Genomic DNA, 16,142 nt, shown 5'->3' on the forward strand with positions numbered 1-16,142 from the left:
GTAGGCTGATAACACTACCCCAGCTCCTCTTAACAGTGATTCATCCAATGAATAGTCACCTGCCTAGGAGAGGAGACTCCTGGAACTGAAAAACTGTCTGTCCCCACTGACGTGGCTAACATGGGGCAGCTGCTGCCCATCCCACCCCACCACGTAGTTCACAGTAGAAGAAAGTGAAGCCAGCTCACACTTAGAAACAGAGGAGGCAAGAGACAGAGAGAAAGGGAGAGTCCTACTCGTGGTGTTAAGTGCCCAGTCCCAGTTCCTGATGATGCCACTCGGGTTCTGATTCCATGCGCTCCCACCACCCCCGTCCTTTTCAGCTATGGCTAGTCTGAGATGTGCTTCCATCGCCTGTGACAGTTTAAAAAGAAATCTCATTAACAGACACTTGATGCTGCCGAGTGAACAGAGGAGAAATGAGGACAGGAAATGGTTTTACCTTTTACATGAGCCCAGACTGCACAGGCACTTCTTCTCACCTGTAAAGGAAAGTACAACAACAGATATAACTGGGCGGTATGTGATGTCTGTTTAAATAACACACCTTTGCCCTCCAAGTTGCAGGGTTTTATCTCTTATTTTGGACAACATGATGTTTAATGTCTCATCCTGGGGACCTACCTGGTGGTTCAGTGGTTAAGATAGCATCACCAGCTCAATGGACATGAATTGGAGCAAACTCTGGGAGACAGTGGAGGACAGAGGAGCTTGGCATGCTGCAGTCTATGGGGTCATAAAGAGTCAGACATGACTTAGTGACTGAACAGCAAAAACAATCAGTGGTTAAGACTCTGTGCTTCTGCTGCAGGGGTTGCTGGTTCAAACCCTGGTCAGGGAACTAAGATCCTGCATGCTGTGCAGTGTGGCCAAAAAAGAAAAGTCTCATTCAGCTGTAATGTCTTACAATTTAGCCTTATGATCACCAAGCATTCAAAGGGTCTGGCAGGGCAACAGAGACAGAAGTGACCCTAGGAATGATGACCCTAAAGCTTTCCAATGGATCTCAGGAAGTACACACTCCAGGGAAAGAGCAGGGATGGCAGTGAATTCCATTCCCCTTGCCAGCTCTCAGCAACTGGCACTGACTGCCTGGAGACTGACGTTGAAGAGGATTCCAAGGTCACATCCAGGTTCAGCAAGACAGTGATGCATCTTATGGGCAAGGCTATAAGAAGGCTTGGGACATACAAATGCTTCTCTAGATGACCGCTATTGAGCTCAGTTGTTCGGTCGTGTCTGACTCCTTGTGGCCCTGCAGACTGTAGCCCGCCAGGCTCCTCTATCAATGGAATTCTCCAGGCAAGAAACACTGGAATGGGTTGCCATTTCCTCTTCCAGGGGATCTTCCCGACCCAGGGATCAAACCCTCTTGTGTCTTCTGCGTTGGCAGACAGATTCTTTACCACAGCGCCACCTGGGAAGCCTTGCGTCAAGTGCATTTAATAAAAGATAATATGCAGGAATAAAGTGAAGGGTATCACTGACTCAATGGACGTGAGTCTGAGTGAACTCCAGGAGTTGGTGAGGGACAGGGAGGCCTGGCGTGCTGCGATTCATGGGGTCACAAAGAGTCGGACACGACTGAGCGACTGATCTGATCTGATCTGATCTGATATTTCAAGATACTGGGAAAGAAAAAGGACCTCAAACAGCAAGACTGTTACTAGGGAACTGAGTGTATTAAAGGAGAGACATAGACAGGGCCAGATAAAGAAGGGAGCTCATTAAAATATGGTGGCTTGATCAGATGTACATTTTATAAAACTCACTCTGGCAGTAGTATGGAGCAAGGGTACAGGTAGAAGAGGCCAGGCGATGAGTTAGAAAATTGCTGTTCAGACAGGGAGGTCAAAGGCTAAACAGTGCTAATGAAAGAGAGAAAAGGATGGTTTTAAATGGCGTTAAGGTGACATAACTGACAGAATTTGATAATGGACTGCACAAGAAGATAAGAAAAAGAAAGACAAGAATTATTCCTAGATTTCTGTACTGACTTCCCTGGTAGCTCAGATGGTAAGGCATCTGCCTACAATGCGGGAGACCTGGGCTCAATCCCTGGGTCAGGAAGATCTCCTGGAGAAGGAAATGGCAACCCACTCCAGTATTCTTGCCTGGAAAATCCCATGGACGGAAGAGTCCGGTTGCCTACAGTCCATGGGGTGGCAAAGAGTCGGACACGACTGAGCGACTTCACTTTCACTTTCTGTATTGGCAACTAGGAACACGGTAATGTTACTTAGTGGGGCAGATACATAAAAGGAAACACAAAAAGAGGGGACTGGAAAACTCATTCTTACCAATTTACAAAGCTCTAGTAAGGGCAGTACTGGCAGGTTTGAAATGGCAGCCCAAGCTGACTAATACACCCTCCCAGACCAAAGTCCCAGCCTGAGACAGCAGCTCTGAGCAATCTCTAAATTGCACACATACTCTACCGCCAGCGTTGTCTATGGCTAGAGATACCAAGTCAGGATCTCCTGGTGATATTCTAGCAAGGAGGCCTTGTCTCAGTCATAACGACCTCTGCAATAAGTTAAGGGCAATATATTCTGGACTTTAGTCTTTCAATTCTTAATCCCTACATAATTGTCACAAAACACCACCAGACCTTTCTGCTACTTGGACATAGTCTTAGTTTTATATCAAGCATGATAATGGCACATTTGACTTGTGTCCTATACAAAATTTAATAGCATGTTTCAGTTTTAAATACGTGATGAACCTTACACGCAAGATGCCTCAAATTCATCAGCCAAGAGATGTTTCTATTAATAGAATTTTTCTAGTCTTCATTGCCAACCAATATGAATTGATATCAAACTTTGAGTTCTCTGAAGGCAATGGCACCCCACTCCAGTACTCCTGCCTGGAAAATCCCATGGACGGAGGAGCCTGGAAGGCTGCAGTCCATGGGGTCGCTGAGGGTCGGACACGACTGAGCTACTTCACTTTCACTTTTCACTTTCATGCATTGGAGAAGGAAATGGCAACCCACTCCAGTGTTCTTGCCTGGAGAATCCCAGGGACGGGGGAGCCTGGTGGGCTGCCGTCTATGGGGTTGCACCGAGTCAGACAGGACTGAAGTGACTTAGCAGTAGCAGCAGCAGGGCAACCATGACAATGTTCCTTCCAGAAGCTCTTCCACCTCTGACTGATCAATCCAGCTCTGGCTATTCTGCTTGTCTGCTGCTGCTGCTGCTAAGTTGCTTCGGTCGTGTCCTACTCTGTGCGACCCCACAGACAGCAACCCACCAGGCTCCCTCGTCCCTGGGATTCTCCAGGCAAGAGTACTGGAGTGGTTTGCCATTTCCTTCTCCAATGCATGAAAGTGAAAAGTGAAAGTGAAGTCGCTCAGTCCTGTCCAACTCACAGCGACCCCATGGACTGCAGCCCACCAGGCTCCTCCATCCATGGGATTTTCCAGGCAAGAGTACTGGAGTGGGGTGCCATTAGCTCATTATAGTTATTCATTCTGCAAAGAGTATACATGTCCATGTTTTTCATGTTTTTCATGAGTTTCCATGTCTTAAGAAAGAACCACTGCTAGAAACACAGATTCTCTAAGGATTGAGAGATGAGAGTGGGGTTTATGCAATAGCCAAGGAAGTAACGGAAGCAGAAAATAGAGCCAGAAAATAGTGCTGAGCATAATCTGCCCCTCCCTCTTGCTTCCCAGAGAATGAGGGAAGGCAGCAGCCTGGCAGGAGTACAGGGAAGTGCCAGAAAGATGTTCCACTCCAGTTCAGGCTTCCGCAATGCAATGGGATGAGGGCATTCCATAAAGCTTAGGAAAAAACAAAACAAATTCAGTCCAAACACAGATTCAAACAGGTTCCCCCAGCAAGTTCAGAATATCCACCTCCAGAGAGGTTTCACCTGCCCTCCTTTATAAAGTGAAAGGGTTCAACACATGTTTATGGTTCTTCTATGCAGTGTTCATCTCAGATATGGGGAAAACAAATGTTCAAATATTTAAAATTCACATGAAGAGGAAAATATCAAATTCAAAAGAGTTTTTAAAGAAATATACCTCATTCCATTCACTTGTGATTCGTAATATAATGCAGTAATCATGCCCTGTTTTCAAGGGTGCATTATAATATTTCCCATAGTACAGCCTGTCTCCAATAGGTATCTCCATGGCATCATCGGGAATATCCTTGGCCAGCAATTCTGCAGTCACGTATCCACTGGCCTCAGAAGCTTCGCTAAAGAATGAAGCAGCCTCTTCAGAATCACAAGCAAATGTGCTTTGGAGGGCCGAGGGAAGCACTAACACCTGATATGAACTGTAAGAGAAAAGAAAACGTCTATCAGACCCTTGCTTGGGTTGCGGCCGGGGGTGGAGGGGTCATTCATTCATTTATTCACACTTACTGAGCACCGGCTATGAGGTCAACACTTTGCTAGATGCTGGAGATACAACACTGGATAAAAGTCCCTGCCCATGTGGGCTTCACGATCTGACAGCTCCAACAGTCCTGGAACTCCAGTTGGAACCAACCGTATTCATGTTTCATGACACTGGGGGAGTGATCTCTCTAAGCTCTGGCTGCAGATGGCTACCTAGGAAACTGCCTGGAGCATACGTGTCATAAAGTTGATCTAATCAGTGATTTTTCTCGTGGGCAAACAAAGTCCGGCTGGGGAAAGGCTTTAGCAGTCACATGGAGCCCTATTGCCTACGAGTTAGGGCACTAAGTCTGCCAAAAGGCTCCACATAATCACATGAGGAGCCTAAAACAGAACTCATGTGACGGACACTCCCTCCAGTTCATGGACTGATACCGAAGTTCCTATGAAATGAATGAGAAGCACAGAGTGCAAAGTCACCGTGAACTCATCTAGTCTGACAATATCCTTCAACAGCTGGAAAGGGAAAATCTTGTATGTTCCCTACATGTGGACAAAGAAACACACTAGCAATCTGATGCCATTTTATCATGTTTCAGTATTATTTATCCCACCATATAGAAAATCTGTCAGCAAAAGAAAGTGTAAGAACAAAAACACTCTGAGAATAAATCACATCTTCCTTTCTATTTCCATCTGCTTGGGCTCATCTCCTAGTAAGTTTTGGGATGTCTGCTTTGTCTATCAGGCTTGATAGTAAGGACTTGAATGATTTGCATTTTGCAAATCTTTGCACAGTTCTTTGGCTATGACTGACTCCCCACTGATGTTTCTTGAGTTGAAATTTCAGTAAAGAAGAAAAACATGCATCAGCACCAAATATGATTCGGATAATTTCCCAAACTCTAATAATTTCCCAAACTCATATGTAATTCTATTTTGCCAATAAGTATACACTTCTTGCTCCACATTCCTAATGCCCCATCTCCTGCTTGCTAAGAGTCCATGAGTTACTAGGTTAATAGCGGGTGTTGGACTTAGAAAGTATCCATCCACCAAGCTCCCCAAATTCCTAGGTGTCCTCAGGGCCCTGATTTCCACAAAGTTTCTGGATTCACTTTCAGCAATGAGCTCTGTACAAAAATAACAAAGTAAAGCCCGCAGGGCAATGCTTTGTCACTGCCACCACCAGTAAACATTTACTAAGTCTCACAGCCTACAAAGGAACACCTATAACAACAAACTTTCCTGGGGACTTGAAGATGAAGACACCCCTATGAATCACAGACACAGGTTAAAAAGTAAATGGGCAGCAGGCTCCATGCTGTCTGTAAGTACATCTTCAAGTCCCTCTCATCTTACCATGTAGGTAGTGATGTTCAAGTGCAAGTTCAAGGCTCACTTGAACTCATCTGGTTCTGAACATTTCCCAGTAGAGGTACCATTCAAGAGGCGTAAAGCAGTCTCCCCAGTTAGTATGATCATAACCACCCGAGTCGCTTGATAATTGTACAAATTTCCAGCCCCCATCCCAGACCTACTCAATCAAAATCTCCAGTAGAGCCTGAGAATTCATGTTGCTGATAAAACATCCTAGGTGATTCCTGGAATCTGGCAAGTGTGGGAGACATGAGCATGAGGAGAGCCTGGCTACAGGTGCATCATCCCTCAAGATCATCCGGGCCGGGAGGGGAGGCGTGGGGCCGGAGCCCCCACTCCACCAAGTGCCCAAGCCACTGCCCCACACCCCGATCCTGGACAATGCACACAGCAGACTCTGGGCTGCCACCCACAGGCAGTGCTGCTTCCCCCAGCTCAAACCAGGTATTCAGGCCAAGGAAACCACCTCAACATCCTGCTGGTAATCAGTGCCGATGACACTGGGGAAGCAGTCATGGCTGTTGAGAGCATGACTGTTCAGAAGGACTTTTCCCCCTCTTTCCCAACACTACCCTCCCTGATGACTCACAGATCTCCACTTCCTGTTTTGGAGGCACTGGCCGGCACAGAGCCACAAGGGTAGACTGTCACTTGGCTTTTCTTTCTGCCTTACATAACTACCTGGCCTAAACATCACGTACGTATTGCACATTCTCTCAGGCCCTGAGGTCACGACTTCCATTCTCCTTCCAGCAACAGAATTACAGTGCCTTCCAGTAACTTGTCAGGAACTAAGACACAGAACAACTTAGGCCATACACATGCCTGGAAAGACTTTTGAGCATTTACTGGGCTCAAACGAACAGACACGAAGAGCCCAAGTTTCATGATAAATGGACACACAGATAATTTTGCTGGTCTTTCTTTTGACAGTTTTGTGATATCTCATGAATTTTACCCTGATTGTACTGTAGGGTCATTAGACTGAAGGGTCAGGAGAGCCACAGGCAGTGTGGGTTAGGTCAAGGAAGCAGGATATTGCCATCTCCTCTTTTTTAAAGTTAATTTTTATTGGAGTATAATGACAGTGTTGGAAGAGTTTCTATGGTACAGCAAAGAGAATCATCTATACGTATATATACACCCCCTCCTTTTTGGATTTCCTTCCCATTTAGCTCACCACAGAGCACTGAGTAGAGTTACCTATGCTATGCAGTAGGTTCTCGTAAGTTACCAATTTTATATACAGTAGTGTATATGAATCAGCTGCAATCTCCCAGTTCATCCCACCCTTCTCTTTCCCTCCTTGGTGTCCACACACGTTTTTCTCTCTGTCTGTGTCTCTATTTCTGTATTGCAGATAAGATCATCTATCCCATTTTTCTAGACTCCTGTCAGTAAGTTGCTCATCTCCCCAGGTGAACATCAATCTTCCTCTCTAAAAATGGAATATGTCTGCTTTCCTAATCCTGCCATGACCTGTGTAAATAAAAAGCTTAATTGAACACAACACAGTCCACCACCTGATGTAAATTACTTCCACCCTAATACTATCTGGAGTCCAAGAAGCAGTTATTAGCAATGCAATGCCTTACCCACATCTCAGTACTTGAATGAATTAAAGGAATTATCCAAATGACTGTCCCAGAAACCACAACACACACCCCAAGGTCACCCTTAAATAAAGGAAAATACATTCTGTCTTTGGCAAGTGAAATGATGCTCCTGATCCACCATCACTAATGGATATACCTGGAGGCATGAGTGCAAAAGATACTGCCTGACATGTCACAGGCACCCAAACAATGCTTATTCAATAACCAAAGGAGCAGATTCAGTTTCTCGAGCTTAGCTGCCCAAATGCTCATCTCTGGTCCCTTAAAAGTCTCTATATTCACTAAGGAGGCTGCTAGTTGGAATTAAAGGCTCAGTTTGTGCCCAGTCAGTGAAAGTCACTTAGTCATGTCCAACTCTTGGCGACCCCATGGACTATATAGTCCATGGAATTCTCCAGGCCAGAATACTGGAGTGGGTAGCCTTTCCCTTCTCCAGCAGATCTTCCCTACCCAGGGATTGAATCCAGGTCTCCCTCATTGCAGGCAGATTCTTTACCAGCTGAGCCACAAGGGAAGCCCAAGAATACTGGAGTGGGTAGCCTATCCCTTCTCTGGCAGATCTTCCTGACCCAGGGATCGAACCAAGGTCTCCTGAATTGCAGGCGGATTCTTTACCAACTGAGCTATCAGGGAAGCCCAGTCTGTGCCCAAGGAAACAAAAAAAGAGGCCCATTGCCTTAACTACCGCAGTGTAGCCACCTAGAGAGAAGTCTCATTCTCACTCGAATCAGTGTTTCCAAAACACTCCATGGGACCACTGGGCAGCCATGGGAAAGAGGCCTCTACTCACCTGATGGGTCCATTTTTCTCTGTGGCTTTCCTCAGTCGCAAGCGTGGCAGAGGCCCTCCATGCACAGTGAAAAAGTCTACTTCCGGAAGGGGAGGCTCTGAAAACATGTTGCAAAGAAGAAAACGGGTGTGATCAGAACAAGCAGAAACATGAAAAAAGTGGTCCTCATGGGACATCAAGAGGAAAGTTTTCATGAAAGAAGTGATGAGCAAATTCGGACACACGCTCCGACACGGGCGAATCCTGAACACATGAGGCTAAGAGAAATATGCCAGACACAGAAGGACAAATACCGCATGATTCCACTTGCGTGAAATCTCTGGAACAGGTAAATCCATAGAGACAGAAATACATGGGAGGTTGCCAAGGGCTGAGGGTGTGGGTAGGGAATGGGGAGTTATTGCTTAATGGTGAACAGGGTTTCTGTTTGAGGTGATGAAAACATTTTTGAAATAGATAATGGTAATGGTTTACACCACTGTGAACGTACTTAATGCCAATAACTTGTGCCCTGAAAAATGATTAAAATAGTACATTTTATGTTGTACATATTTTATTATAATTCTTTTAAAAAGCGATGCCCCAGCACTAAACAGAGGGTGGAGGCTGTGGTCATTTCAAATATCTTGGAAGATAGGTTCCTGTTTGGTGAGGAGACCAGCATATCCGACTTCTAGATCCTTTGGGAAAAGTTTATTATTATTATTAATTATTATTATTTTGGCTGCTCTGTGGAGCTTGTGGGATCTTAGTTCCTTGACCAGGGGTGTGTGTGTGTGTGTGCGCGCGCATGCGCGTGCATGATTATCCTTTTATTTTTATTTTAATTAATCAATTTAATTGGAGGATAATTACTTTACAGTATTGTGATGGTTTTTGCCACACATCAACATGAATCAGCCACCTGACCAAGAACTGAACCTGCAACTCGGCAGTGAAAGCGTGGAGTCCTAACCTCTGGACTGTGAGGGAATTCCCTAGACTTCTAGAGCCTTTATAATCACACAGCTGTCTGCTCTTATCTTGCTTTCCCCAGCAACCAGATTTTCCAAACAGTTACTTCATGGGGAGGAGAATGCACTGACTGGTTGACATTGGGGTTCCATCATCTAACTGGGAGTTACATTCACAGTATGAACATACCAGCCACCACTCTGCCGTGGGGGTCACACAGCTAACATGTGTTGGGCACACAACACATATATAGACATGCCCTATATATGCCTCACCTCATTTAATCTTCTCAACAGTGCTATCGAGTGGATGAGAGTTACAGAGAGAGATAGAAAGAGAAAAAATAAAATATGAAGTCCCCCCGAAATTCCCCAGAATGTTGCCACAGTGAAATTAAGAACTAGAAGGCCAAAACAGACACTCAAGATTCTTTTACCCAATTAGAAAATAGATTTAGAGTAGAAATTTTCAATTCAAATTATAATTTAAAAAAAAAGTTTAGACCTTCCAAGATAGGTCTTAAAGCTCTACTAAATATGCTATTTACACACTGCCTTTCAACAAATATTTACTAGCCACCTCTATGTGAGGCTGGGAGAAACAGCCATGGAAGACATGTTTTCTGCTTTCCAGGAGCTCAGAGTCTGATAGCAGAGTCTTGTAAACAGGTGGTGCTTGGAGCTACGATAATGAGAGTGGTAGGAATGCAGGGGAAGAATGCCTGACCCAGGGCAGTGGGGTGAGCCTATCAAATACAGAAACTGATATACTCAGAGGCGGGAGATGAGAGAGAGTGCGTGCAGAGAGAGAACAGCAGGAGTTCAGTGTTGGCCAAAAGGTTGAGTTCCAGCTCAGCAGAGGCAGAAAATAAAGTGACAAATGTAGGACTTCCCTGGTGGCACAGTGGATAAGAATCTGCCTGCCAATGCAGGGGACACGGGTTCGATCCCTGGTCCGGGAAGATCCCCCATGCGGAGGAGCAGCTAAGCCCACGGGCCACAACTATTGAAGCACATGTGCCTAAAGCCTGTGCTCCGCAGTAAGAGAAGCCGCCGCACTGAGAAGCCCAAGCAACACAAAAAGGGTAGTCTCTACTCTGCAACTAAGGAAAGCCCGCATGCAGTAAGGAAGACCTACTGCAGCCAAAATTAAATAAATAAGTAAATAAAAATTAAGCGGTGTGTGTCTAGGTCAGATCTGAGGTCCTGTAAATAAGAAGTCATCTAAAGATTCTTAGCAGATGTATATTTTAGAAAGACAATTTAGACCGCCAGCTGGAGGGTGAATTGGAAAAGAGCAAAAGCATAGATTGTCCAAAATCTGGGTAAGAAGTGTCTGAGGCCTGAAGCAAGTGATGATGCTCACAATGGAAAAGAGGGGGCAGATGGAGGAGATACGTGGGGCAGAGACGGAACAGAAAGTGGCGCAAGATAAGGAAGGGGAAGGAACCTGGGCTTTGGTTTTGGTCGCTGAGTCAGTGGTGACATGCATCATTCATCAAGGTCTGGGGGAAGGTTCAGCCGCACCTCACTTCTAGACCTGTTAGGTTTGAATTCCTCGTGAAACCATCCAGCAGGCAGTTAGAAATGTGGTCCAGAGCTTACGAGCAAACTGTGAAGGTGACACGGAGTCAGTCATCAACAGAAGGGGCTTCCCAGGTGGCACCAGTGGTAAACAACCCACCTGCCAGTGCCGGAGACATAAGAGACATGGGTTCAATCCCTGGGTCTGGAAAATGCCCTGGAGGAGGACATGGCAACCCGCTCCAGGATTCCTGCCTGGGAAATCCCTTGGACAGAGAAGCCTGGTGGGCTACAGTCCATAGAGTTGCGAAGAGTCAAACACTACTGAACCAACTTCGCACACACGGTGGCCCAGAGAGATGGTATAAAGGCATCTGAGAAAAGATGAGGGCCCAGAGTGGATCACCGGGACACCCAGGAATCTAAGACCAGGTGGATGAGTGAGAATTTCCTATAGTGTTTATTAAACACTAAGTCTAGAATTTCTTCCAACACCACGCAGATACAGTGGCCATACAAATCATGTTTTCCGTAAATCTGTGGCATTGTTAAAGGCCCTTGGGATGACTTGGAACAGCCTCTACTTACAGTTAAGACAGCATCCTACAGTATTGAAAAGTCCACCATCTTTCCAAGAGGCGGCCAGAAAGAAATTCTATAACACCCCTGAGGCAGACAGTGGCTAGCCTCCTGCAGCAATGGGGAGAAGGGAAATGCAGACTGAAAAGCCCCACCAGGTTCCCCACCAGGGAACAGGAACATTCCAAGCAGCTCTACACTGGGCCCTCAGGCTATCACTGAAAGGCGCTTTCCTTGGTGACATTTCGTCCTCACAAGGAAAGTAAGTGGTTTTTATCACACATTTCCTGTTTTCAGCCCAGAGGGAGATTAACTGTTTACTCTTTCCTGTGTGAGAACCCTCCTGGGGCTCTTTTAAGTTATTCCTCTGTTTGCTTTTCTCTGAGATGAATAATTCTAGGTCCTCTAATCTCTTGGCGAACCTTTTAAAACCACCCAGTTTCTCACCTACTCCAGGAACAGCAGAACAAAGCACTTGCCCAGTTTAGGGAAGGTGGGCCCGCAGCAGGGCAGGGAGGCCCCCCCAGTTCAGGGAAGGCGGGCCCGCAGCAGGGCAGGGAGGCCCCCCCAGTTCAGGGAAGGCGGCCCGCAGCAGGGCAGGGAGGCCCTCCCAGTTTAGGGAAGGCGGCCCGCAGCAGGGCAGGGAGGCCCCCCCAGTTTAGGGAAGGCGGCCCGCAGCAGGGCAGGGAGGCCCCCCCAGTTTAGGGAAGGCGGCCCGCAGCAGGGCAGGGAGACCCCGCCCCCCCTCCGCCGGTTGTTCTGGGCCACATTGCCCCTCTCAGCCCCACAACCATCCAGTGATTCAGTCAACACATGACTTCCAGACTGCTTTCTGTTCTGCCTGCTCACCACCTTCCCCACCTTATAAATAGTCTGTTTTTCTCTCGAATACAAAAGCCTGAACTTGAGTAGACTGTTTCTTTGCTGCATTTTTGAGGTTAAATACCTTAGTGAAAATTGCTCAGTCGTTTCCGACTCTTTGCTACCCCGAGGACTATACAATCCATGGAATTCTCGAGGCCAGAATACTGGAGTGGGTAGCCTTTCCCTTCTCCAGGGGATCTTCCCAACCCAGGGATTGAACCCAGGTCTCCCGCATTGCAGGTGGATAACTTTACTTCTAGCCATATTTTCCAAGATGCTGTTTCCCCTCCCCAAACTGCTGTCTTTGGCTGGTCTGCTCTCCTTTCCATTGGCCTATTACTGATTTAAACCAAATCAGACCCAAGGCAAGAAATGGGTTGTGTCTGGGCTGGAGTTTTTCACCCTGAGTATGTGCTCTGGGGGCAGACCCAGAAGGAAGACATTCACTGCCGCTCCTAGACGCCAACAACGTCCATTCTCTCCTAGAAGTAAGTGGCAAAGGGATTACGGAGGCTGAGAAAACTTTGACAATTCAGGAGAAAAGCAATGAGGCAGAACCTGTCCCCCAAAATATTAAATATACTATAAATTTACAATAACTAAAATACGAAGGTAAAAGCACAGTGTAGGCAAAGCAATGGAAGAAGCTAGATAATCAAGAAAGAGACCCAAATAAATAAATGAGAATATAGTGTGTGGCATGGACAGTCTTTCCAAAGGTGATGGGGAACCTGGCTGATCATTTGGGGGGAAAAAGTTACCATGTAAATTTAGCCTTATACCACACATCTAAACAAATTCCAGATGGGTGCAAGCTAAAATGTGAAAAGCAAAATTGTTAAGAAGCATTAGAAAACAGTAGAGAATAAGAACTGATCTGATTGCAGAGTGGGAAAGGCTTTTCTTGGCATGACCCGAGGCAGAAACTATAAAAGAATCAATAGAATTGATTACATGAAAACTTAAAATGTCTGAATGTCAAAAAGAATACTGAAAAGAAAATTCAAGAGTAGATAACCTGGGGTGCAATATGTATAACAAAAGATTAATATCATTAATGTAGGCAAACCATTAAAATCAAGGAGAGAAAGGAAGTAACAGAAGTGCAAATGTGTTATTCCTCTAAGACCCACTGAAATGAACAAAAAGTAAAGGAAAATTTTGTCTGCACCAAACTTAAGCAAAGGTCCCAACCTTATGCTATAAACGTTAAGTAAGTGCAAGGAACTAACATGTGAATATATAAAAGTAAAGATACCCCAGAGGTTCTTTTCTAATCTTCAGCATCTCCTAATTGGACCACGACCCTCAGGCAGTGTGAGTGTGTTAGTGGCACAGTCGTGTCTGACTCTCTGATCCCATGGACTGTAGCCCACCAGGCTGGCATGATAAATTGAAATTGACAGCAGTGGAGAAAATAGAGCTTATGCCGTAAGTCATCAGGTATCACAAGGTGAGCTGCAACCCCCTTGTCAGTAAGGTTATCAGACTTGGCTTCCCAAGGAGAAGGAATCATCTTCTTTTTATCGTTATCTCCTTCAGCACTTAGCACTGGTCTTTGTACATAACCAATCAATAGGTATTTGCTGCATTAATTGTTATGTTTCAGTATACCTTTCAACCACCCAACACACAGAAAGCCTGCCTTTTAGGCTTTTAATATAAAGAAGCTTTCCCATTCATATTTTATAAACAGCTAATATTAATATAGGATGGGCTTCCCAGGTGGCACTGGTAGTAAAGAATCCACACGCCAGTGCAGGAGATATAAGAGATGTGGGTTCGATCCCTGGGTTGGGAAGATTCCCTGGAGAAGGGAATGGCAACCCACTCCAGTATTCTTCCCTGGAGAATCCCATGAACGGGGGAGCCTGGCAGGCTCTGGTCCACAGGGTCACAAAGAGTCAGACACAACTGAAGCGACTTAGCACTCACACAATGTTAACATGACATTGTGAAGATAACACATCCAGCCCGCTTTCCTCTGTGGTGTACCATCTTGTCTCTGTGGGGCCTCAGAGGGGGTGCAGATGCTTTCAGTGAGAAGAGTGGGGAGACATCCATCCCCAAACAGTCATTTCCTTAAGGGGCTGGGGGATGATCTGAAGTTAGAAAGTAGCTGGGAGATTTCTGGGGATAGAGGAACAGTTGACCCTTGGAGGTATGGAAGGACATATGTGCCTTCATCCTGGGCTGACCTAACATGAGGACCTCAGACATCAACGAATCTGTGTCCATGAAAGACTCAGAGAGCCTGGACAAAGAGGGAAACAGCTGGGATGAAGGCCAGCAGGAGCCAGGGTGGTGCCCCGCATCCAGCCTGTGGAGGTGAAGCCCTCCCTGCGGACACAGGAGTTCACAGCCCTTAGATGGTCTGTGGAAGAGAAGCCCACGTCAGGAGAACTCAAGACACCTGGTCCTGCATGGTCCTTTCCTGAGGACACAACAGTGAGAGACGAGGGGTCAGAGGTGCGGGCAGTGGTCCCTAGTCCTGTAGCAGGAATCAGAGCTATCCTGGCTGGACCTTTCTGCGAAAGGGATAGTCCAATAAAACCCGGGACACACCTGTGTTTTCAGTGGCTCTCCTGAACATCTGAAAAGGTGCATTCTCTTTTCCTTATTACGAATACAGAGATGGGGAAGTTCTCATGTACGTTGCCAGTCTTGGCACTGAGGATAGACTCAAGAAGAAATGATTTCTTGTACATATTTGTTTCCTTTTTCTCTTCCAGCACTCTTGGTTCCATTATGACCATTCAACCACAGATGATCACCTCATTGTGTCAAATAAATGGTTTATCTACCTGCAGGTACTGGCTTTCTCTCTCTCTTTCCTCCTCTCTTCCCTCCTCCCTCTACCTCTCCCACTCTGGTTCTCTCCTCTCTCTAAGAAGAAAATTTTGCCTATAAGTTTTTTGACTTGGCAAACCTAGATGCATATTAAAAAGCAGAGATATCACTTTGCCAATAAAGGTCCATATAGTCAAAGCTATGGTCTTTCCAATAGTCATGTACAGATATGAGAGCTGGACCATAAAGAAAGCTGAGCACTGAAGAATTGATGCTTTTGAACCGTGGTGTTGGAGAAGACTCTTGAGAGTCCCTTAGATTGCAAGGAGATCAAACCAGTCAATTCTAAAGGAAATCAACCCTGAATATTCATTGGAAGGACTGAAGCTGAAGCTCCAATACTTTGGCCACCTAATGTGAAGAGCCAACTCATTGGAAAAGACCCTGATGCTGCGAAAGATTGGAGGCAGAAGAAGGGGGTGGCAGAGGATGAAATGGTTAAATAGTATCACTGACTCAATGGACATGAATCTGAGCAAATTTTGGGACATAGCAGAGGACACAGGAGCCTGGCATGTGACCTCTATGAGGTCTCAAAGAGTTGAACATGACTGAGTGAGCAACAACAGAAAACAGCATGTCCTGTGTATGACAGCTCTTCTGACCCTTTGGGTCTACATCAAGGATGAACATTCATTCTTCCCCTTGACCTAAAGGGTGTATGAATGAATGGTGGGGCTATTCTGAGGAATTCCCATCAACAGGCTGCCTGCGGAAGCGTGTGGGCCATGAGTCAGAAGCACTGCGCTCTCCTCTCATCTCACCACCCTTCTCACCAGCACCCTCTTGTTTTCACTGCAACACTTGCCTCTGTCCTTCAACATTCCGAAAACTTTCATTCTCCTCTGAGGTCAGCAATATATTTAAAGCGCATGCTTTCATCTTGTTCCCATCAGCAAGATTTAACTTAACATAAGACACTCAGAATGGAAATTCCATGCACTTTTCTTCTGGGAAACCAGCTGCTGCGTATTCCAGGTCCAAACCCCTTGCCTCACATTTCTGGTAAAATTCAAATTTTACGATTTTACTAAAAGAGTCACATCTTAGGCAACGAAGCATATCTGTTCTTCATTAAAGAGAGGGCTTGGAGTCTGTTTTTCTCTTGTTTGTTTGCTTAGAACTTTCACACTTTTTAAAAATTGCAAATTCTTTAAAGTGGGATAGAGACCGAAAACAGGCAGGCAGGGTCTCAATGAATTCAAACAGCTCAACAGTGTCCCCTGGTGG

General features: G+C 45.8%; 1 protein-coding gene across 5 annotated transcripts in view; it reads right to left on the minus strand.

Moving 5' to 3' along the window:
- Positions 1-16,142, minus strand: part of SUSD1 (sushi domain containing 1) — a 151,016-nt gene that overhangs the window by 19,806 nt on the left and 115,068 nt on the right. For 4 of the 5 annotated variants that reach the window (XM_061426491.1, XM_061426493.1, XM_061426489.1 and 1 more), the window contains 3 exons: positions 8,143-8,239; positions 4,034-4,292; positions 443-482 (listed from right to left, as the gene is read on the minus strand). In XM_061426491.1, coding sequence (XP_061282475.1) covers positions 443-482; positions 4,034-4,292; positions 8,143-8,239 — 396 coding nt within the window. Of the gene's footprint in view, positions 1-442; positions 483-624; positions 727-4,033; positions 4,293-8,142; positions 8,240-16,142 lie in introns of all 5 variants that reach the window. The other variant, XR_009738215.1, reaches the window with a different exon arrangement.

Source organism: Bos javanicus, chromosome 8, assembly GCF_032452875.1.
Source record: "Bos javanicus breed banteng chromosome 8, ARS-OSU_banteng_1.0, whole genome shotgun sequence".
NCBI classification, from domain to species: domain Eukaryota; kingdom Metazoa; phylum Chordata; class Mammalia; order Artiodactyla; family Bovidae; genus Bos; species Bos javanicus.